This window comes from Planococcus citri, chromosome 1 (genome assembly GCF_950023065.1).
Source record: "Planococcus citri chromosome 1, ihPlaCitr1.1, whole genome shotgun sequence".
NCBI classification, from domain to species: Eukaryota; Metazoa; Arthropoda; class Insecta; order Hemiptera; family Pseudococcidae; genus Planococcus; species Planococcus citri.
Genome location: NC_088677.1, coordinates 49,381,378 through 49,389,308, shown reverse-complemented (window position 1 = coordinate 49,389,308; position 7,931 = coordinate 49,381,378). Strand labels below are relative to the sequence as shown.

Below are 7,931 nucleotides of genomic sequence, written 5' to 3'. Positions count from 1 at the left end.
TGTAAATCCTTCGCACGTATAAATTTGGATCAGGTCCAAAAAAATTGTCGTATCAAAGAGTTAGGTATAATTATCGCTTTTCTAGCCGAGTAATTTAAATCCTCCAGAGCTCCTTGTACTCTTCGTATATCGTTGCGGGTTGCCTATAAATCGCCCACGAAGTACACCCCGTACACGATTCCGAATTTGCGAACCGCGAACCATCATCATCAGAGAGGCGTGCGAACACGAAGATCCTCATCGCGAGACACGGCGCCGCCGCGGTACACTCGTTGTACTCCTCGGAATCGTCGTTATCGTGGTCTTTGAGCGGACCGCACCGGCACCGACCCTCCAGAACAGCGCGGAGATATCCGATGCGACCCGACATTTGCTCACAGTCCAAGCCGGCTATCTGGCGAACTATCGGGTTTAGTTTACGCGATGGTCTTGTTGTATGGTGGAGGTCAATTTTCGTACTCCCAACATTTTCTTAAAATCGTGGACGTAGCACGTTTTTTTATTTTAAATAATCATGTCGCAATTTAAATAATTTTTTGTCGATCGTTTTTTTATGATTTTTTGCTAGTTGAAAAATAGTAATTTTTTCCACTATTTATCGAGTTAATTTTTCGCTTTAATTTTTATTTTGTTTCGATTTTTTTTTCGCGTTACAGATTTTTTTCGTACGTGTTTGCTGTTTTTGTTTTGGAATTTTTATGTCTATGGTTTTGCGAAGACGTGCGTGACTTATGCATTAATGTATAGTTGATGATACATCGATTCTTCAATTCTCCGTTTAGTTATGGAATTTTATTGCTAATCAATTGTGTGCACTACGTGACAGAATTTCAATCTCGAATATCGGAGCCGACCACTAATTAATGGTTCAAAATGCGAATTAAAATGCCAGCCGTTCGAATTGCTCAAGGTAAGATTGATAAGAAATTTGTTTCCTTAATCTTCCCACGCTTTTGTGTACCTACCTACATAATAGATAATTGCATCGCTCGCGAGTCAAAAAGAAGACCTTTGCTTTGCGTGGTGTTTCTCGTCGCCGTTTATCCGCAATACGGCTAATTTGGCTGAAAAAATTTTCCTCGTCAAAGTTGGTCGCGTACTAATTAATTAGAGGTATTTTTCCGTCGTCGAGAGCTTTTACGACGACGGTAACGACGACGCTATGGCCTGGTAATACTCGATATTAAAATTTTCCAACTTCCGCTCACGTTATTTCTCTTCCTTCGGACGAGACGACGTAACAGTGTAAAAACTTGGTCGAGTGTTTGAAAGATTCTATGCCATAAAATGCACGTTAACTAGTTGAAACTCGAACTCGAAAAAGAGCCAATTTTCAATCAACCTCTCTCTCAGATACACCTTTCCGAACCTAGGAAACCTTTCAAAACACCTACGACTGTCCTGCATGATGTTGGTTTCGACCCGTAACCGATGGTCGATGGTCAGTGTAAAGGTCATGTTTCGAAAAGGGCGCTCTGTCTCTTATCACTTGTCGTTTTGTTTGACAAGTTCCTTATTCGTCATACCAAACCAACCCAAGGTTTTATCGTATTACGTTTCTATGCTCATTCGTGGGAGATATTTTTCTACCCTAAAACATGTCCTGTATATGAGCGATGCGGTTTGAAAAATATAAACTGTGCTACATATTAGATAACAATTTTACCCTCCTATTTATGGTCTCGAATAATTAAACCAAGACGGTGCCAGTTTTATGCTCCTTCTTTCATACTAAACGTAGTATCAGTATTGCTAGATAATACATACAATAGAATGCATGCATAGCCTATTTTTGCTATATGGATTTGTTATCTTTACTTAACTTTTGGATCGGAATACATCAAGTGTTCGCTGAAATCAGGTAGACGCACGTGAAAAATGAATTCTTGATTGTTGAAAATCGTTCACCACCATTACCACCAAAATAGTTGATAATTCTGAAGGTAATGTTGGTAGATATTCGCATGTCCGTATCATCGATGAAATTCATTTGTAAATAAAATTATGAAGTGACCCATTTTTAATGCAGAAAGGCTTTCTCATTACCTATTACTTCAAATACATTGTACCTACTGTAAGTAAATCATTCGAAATTTTATAGTTGAAGTAACTGAAGATGAGTCAATTTCACTTCACGTATGGACAGATACCTCATTGTAATAATTATACCTATCTACCTAAGAGGAGATAACCTAATGTAAATGTTCGGACGATTAGTTGAAATAAGCGAATTGAAAATTCTTTTTTTCATAAAAATGTACCTGATAAGGAGGTCTGTTTCAAATTACACACGTGAATGAACTTGTTACTTTTCGGAAAATAGTTATATGGTCGTTTGACCAAGCTCATTTGTCTGGATCTGGCAAGAACTAACTAGGTATACGTGTACTAATTCGTTGATTGTTACTGACAATATTCATTTCATTTGACAAACAAAAATGTCACAGACAGAGAAAACAATGTAAAAAAATGTGAACCAATTTTCATAGATTTGTCTTCGACCGATTTCACTCTAAAATATCTCCTGAAAGCAGATCGTTTGTTTTTTTCTTTATACGTGTTGGTAATCTTGGCCCAAAAATGAAGTGATGCTGGTTTTGAGGTTCGTAATGATGGATTTGATGAGACGTAAAATAGATATACTATAACTAATCATGAATGTAATGTAGGTCCAGGTAAGTATATGTGCTGATGTTATTCGAAGCCATATTTCGTACTCGATTTTCCAATGTATGAATTTCTTTTGCTTCGCCGAGTACGTATTAAAAGGGTCAGCATATTGTATTTTTCAAGTTCTGAATGTGACAATTTTAATAAGCTGCTGTGTAGTGGAAAATTTCAAATAAAAAACCTGCATGAGATGTGTGAATTAGGTAAGAAAATTATTCGTAAAATGTTAACTAATGTGTAGATATGTATTTGCATGTTATTGTTTTTGATGTGTTTTTCAAAACAGATTTATAAGGGTAACATCGAATTACGCAATTGTTGAGATTGTATACCTCTCCTCATAAAAATACTTTTTGAATTTATCTCGTTTAAATCTTTTCCTTTTTCAAGATGTAAATACATAGAATTGAAAATTTGTAAAATTCGTTGAATTTCATTTTTTTTTAAAGCGGTTTGATAAAAATTTGCAGTTATTCCGATGGGAAGATATTTTTATTAATTGCTTTGGTTTGGTATTCGACTTGAAATTATTTTGAGGGAGAAAAAACGAAACAGTGGAGTTGAAAATTAAAAAAAAATACAATTTTTGTGAAAGAAATAAGATGCAAAATACAGTACAAAAGTACATTATTGAATTCTTTCACAGTTTCATGAAATTTTGAAAATTGAGAAAAAAATTGATCAGAAATTTCTTCAATATTTTAATTATCATTTCATTCGAGTAAAATTTCCCGAAATCTTTAATTTCATGGAATTTTGTGTGTTCGATTCTTTCAGTTAAATTTTTTCATGATAATACATGTGTACTTAATAATTAATTTCATGCCCTCTTCTTTATTGAAAAAATTAGAAAAAAAATTATGAACCGTCAATGGGGGTGACTTTGAAATTTTTTCGTTTTTGTTCATTGTGAAAGTGGGGAAACTAGTTTCAAAGTTACTCTTGAAATGGGATGAATTTGAAAGTTGGTGTATATCGAACCATTTGGTCTTGGTGACAATAAATACCGAATGATCAATTTAATTTCAGTCCACCCGGTGTTTTTTGTCAAGATTTTGTGGGTTGGTAACATTTAATCTGTATATTATGTTTTGAATGAGTTACCTACATGTTGCTGACTTACCTACACAAATTTCAATAAAACGTACTGGGTGGACCAAAATCCAATCGATCACCCGGATATATAATTTTTACATCTTTCCAATGGGAATTGCGCAGGAATCAGTAAGAAACGTGCTATAAATATATTTAATCTAGTTTATAAACAATAAAATTGAAGAAAAATGAAGAATCTACTTTCAAAGACACTTAAAAACGCGTTAATATCTTGAAAACAAAAAAAGCAGCTTTTTGCAAACATGAGTATGGCATTTTCAAATTCAGAACAAGGCGAGTATCAGGGTTTCTCTGAGAAAACTGCGCCACATTACTTTTTTGAAGTTTTCTTTCTTTAGGACAAAACTGCCATTATTTTATATACACTTTTGGAACGAAACTAAATGAAGCTTTGAAAACTTCAATCACTGAACAAGGATAATTGAACCTTTCCAAATCGAATTATGGTATCAGTATTGCGATAGGTACCTATTGTTACTTATACCGCTGCTAAAGTGCAGCAAAGATGAGAAAATTGAAATTTTGAAATCAGCCCTGGATTTCAAAGTCACCCCTTTTGACAGGATAATATGATTTCAAAATTACACTTTTTTCTTTAAAACGAGATAATATGATGATACGATTTGTATTTTCAAGTTTTGTCAAAAATTTTAAAATCCAAAAGTGTGACAAAAAATTGTTGCCTTGAATTTTGAGATTCTTTTAGACACTTTGAAGTATGTTTCCAAGTCACCAAGGAATAATTTTCTGAGCAAAATATCCCTCAAATACCGCAATTTCAAATTTTTCGATAAACTCATAACAAGATCTGATCAAAATATGTAAAAATCTGTGTAGAAAAACACGTGAAATTTGTTTTTTTTTTTAAATATAAAAAAAATTAGATTTCATATTTGTCATCTTTTTCAATGGTACCTATATTTCTTTAAGCTCCTATTCTAAAGACAATTTGAGCATGAAATATGTAGGTATTTGATTTGAAAATTCTCCTCCCATACACCATGAAAAATAAAAATTTGATATTTAATACCTAATTTTTCGAATTTATTAAAAATGTTTCTGAAATAGAGATTCTAATTATCGCCCGGATCAAGTATCACAAGTAAAAGTTTATTCTTCTGTTTTACATTTATAATAATCATTGTGAGGAAATACTATCTATTAAGAATAATATTTTCATTTTCCTTGTAAGATGACGTTGAATTTGAATTATGGTAGGTACTAGGTGGTAGGTACCTAATTACCTAAGTGGATTTTGTTCATTTTTCTCCTTTAACACTTGAAATGGATTATTGCTCCAGAAGACGTTCTGATCTATTTTAGATAGCTAAAAGTTTTATTTTTCAACAACGCGAAAATATTCCATTGTCGTGCATTTGTGCTGCAGCGAGCTTAAAATTTGCTCCAGATCGACTCAAAAACGTTCTACATTGATTCGATGAGAAAAAGATAGGGGTAGGGCTGATCACTTTTTGTATATGAGTCAAGTTTCATGTTTGTTCCTTCGTGATTTATCGTTTGCATAAAAAATTTGCTCAGGAGTACTACTTATCAATATAAGTACTTAGGTGGTAATTTTCAAAAGTTGGCCAAAAGTCAAAAAACTAACTCGAGTAACTCAAAATTTGATTCTATAAGGTGTAAATGGTGTGATTTTTCAGTGAGCCAAATCTCAACTCAATCGAACCTATCACGGTTGCGAAGTTGGTAAAACCATAATTTCTGTTTTAATTCACATTCTCGTAGTAGAACTGTTTCAATAGCCCTGCCTGCAGTGTCATGCTTGGGGAACTTTAGCACCAGATATCGTAAAAAATTGGTAGAAAAACTGGTATTATTTGTACGTGTACGTAATTTATTTGGCAGGATCTGATTAATACATCTGTTTACATCTTACAAAGCCACGACGACAACGACGCGCGTGTGCATCTGGTATCGCTCCTGAATCAATAAAAAACGCCTCGTCTTGATTTTCATTTACCAGTAATTTATTGCATTAAAATGTACGTTAATGACGACTATGCCGTCGTAATAGACATATTGTAAAAGTTTACATAGCTAGGCGAAACTCTATATGTATGGTTATAATATGTGTAACGTACAAAATACAAATCTACAAATCGCTAGAGATCGAGAAGAAGTGAGGTGAGGGGTAAAAATGCAAAAGATGCGTCATCTCGTCTTCGTCGTTGTGTTGTCATCGTGCTTATGCTCGTGTAGTACATCTACATACATAATAATCTCTTAGTTAGGATGTACTTTTTATTTTATTTTATTTTTTTTTACATATTACTATTATAAAAACACGAGCCACGTCATTCTTATGTCGTCTTTGTCATTACGTTGAGGATGAGAACTGGGAATAGGGGTGAGGGGGGAGGGGAGCGAGAGCTATAGCAAAATCAACTGTATTATATATCGTAGGAACTTTTGTACATCTACCGCAAAATCGGACCACATTTCGTCGACGTTAAATGATCGCGAGCAGTGGCGCGAGTACGACGATAAGTATTGAGAAATGAAGCAAAGAGAGAAAGACCGAAGGCGAAAGAAAGAAGGAAAAATACCTAAACAACCGACGACCACATTCTCACGGCACGTTTAATCGATATAGTTTAGCCGGATAATGCGGCGATTAAATGGCGTTAAAATTGATTGTAGAACGATGGGTTTATAAATTAATTAACCATTTCGGACTTTTCAAAAGAGGGGTACTACTGGCCATTAAACGGATACGGCGTGTTTTTAATGGTCACTCGCAATCGTAAAACGCCAGACGTAGACGAATTTCACACCTCGCGAATTTCGTCCTCGTTGGTTTGTTTTTTCGAAAGGGTCATTAGACCAGAAAGACGTTGAAAAACCAAGTCGAAATTAAACACACCATTCATCTTACGTGTATTTTGTACACGAAGCTGTCATATATCGAAAAATATTAATAAAGTTGTCGAATACCGAGTAAGTAGGTATAATAAGTCTTAAGTATGTGTGTACAGAGAGTCAGAGAGCGAGAGAGAGAGAGAAATAGAGATAGTTTGTTGTTGGTTTTCGACTCGGTTGGTGGAGTTGTTAGGTGTACCTCGAAACAGGAAGACATTTGGAAAAACAACCTTTAAATAACCACATTTATTGCGGTTCTTTGAAAGAGACTGATTAGCGGTTCTCCGTTATGGCAATCGGGTCAATGGAGCCAAATATTCGAGACTTTTTCTTGTCGTTAATTATTAATCAGTGGACAATGATTTGCAAGGCTATAGGTGCTCGTATAATTGTCGGCGGCTAGAAATAGAGAGTGTTTCGTTTTTGTGTGTCTATCGTATGCGTTGTCTAGATAAGCTATGAAGACCAACCAAACACATACATATACAAATACATTGTGGCCAAATCAGTGCTCAGTGATACCTAAAATCGATGTTGAGCTCATCTTGATAAATGAGATTTACAATCTCGTCTATAGTTAGATGTCTATCTCTGGCTATATAATCGTGTTACTTAGTTACAGAGATTGATACTAACTGTGCCTGTGCGAAATATACCCATACCTCGCGCCAAAGACGCCGATCCAAGAACGAGTTTTATCCTACGTCACATTCGTGTGCTTGTGACTTGTGCTGCACACTGCACAAGCAACTTGGTAGTTCTACAAAATCAACTTTTTATTCGATGTGATTTAGTTAATATAGGTGTCAACAACGTGTTGGAGAATCCCCCCCTCTCTCTCTCGTGTACCATAGCTACACATTCTGGACGATTGTAATTTATCATCGGAAGACTCCACGTATTGTTTTTTACTTTCACTTTCGCGTGCCTGCTTCTCTACGTCGTCGTGTAGATTCTCGACATTTTCACCAATTTGTCGAGAGCTTTTTTTAATTGACGTTGAGGTTTTGGGTTGCGGTACAGATGATGAGCCAAAGCCCGAGGCTGGCCAAAAAATCGTCAATCGCGACTGCAACGAAACGAGTCCACAATATTCGCGTCCGAGTATTTTATGGATGTTACAAAAAAAAAAAAAAACGAGAACTAGCCTGTAGAGTTAATTAAAAAATATTTACAGCGGTGAAATTTTTAACGAGCTGGGCCACCGTGGTTTTGCGTAAAGAAAAAAGTCATCGTAGTAGAAAACTCATCCATGTACGAGAACG

General features: G+C 35.2%; 1 protein-coding gene across 1 annotated transcript in view; it reads left to right on the top strand.

Moving 5' to 3' along the window:
* Positions 1-218: 218 nt before the first annotated feature.
* Positions 219-7,931, top strand: part of Cph (Chronophage) — a 60,645-nt gene continuing 52,932 nt past the window's right edge. Inside the window, exon 1 of the mRNA XM_065345738.1 lies at positions 219-910. Coding sequence (XP_065201810.1) covers positions 874-910 — 37 coding nt within the window. The 5' untranslated portion in view covers positions 219-873. The remainder of the gene's footprint in view (positions 911-7,931) is intronic.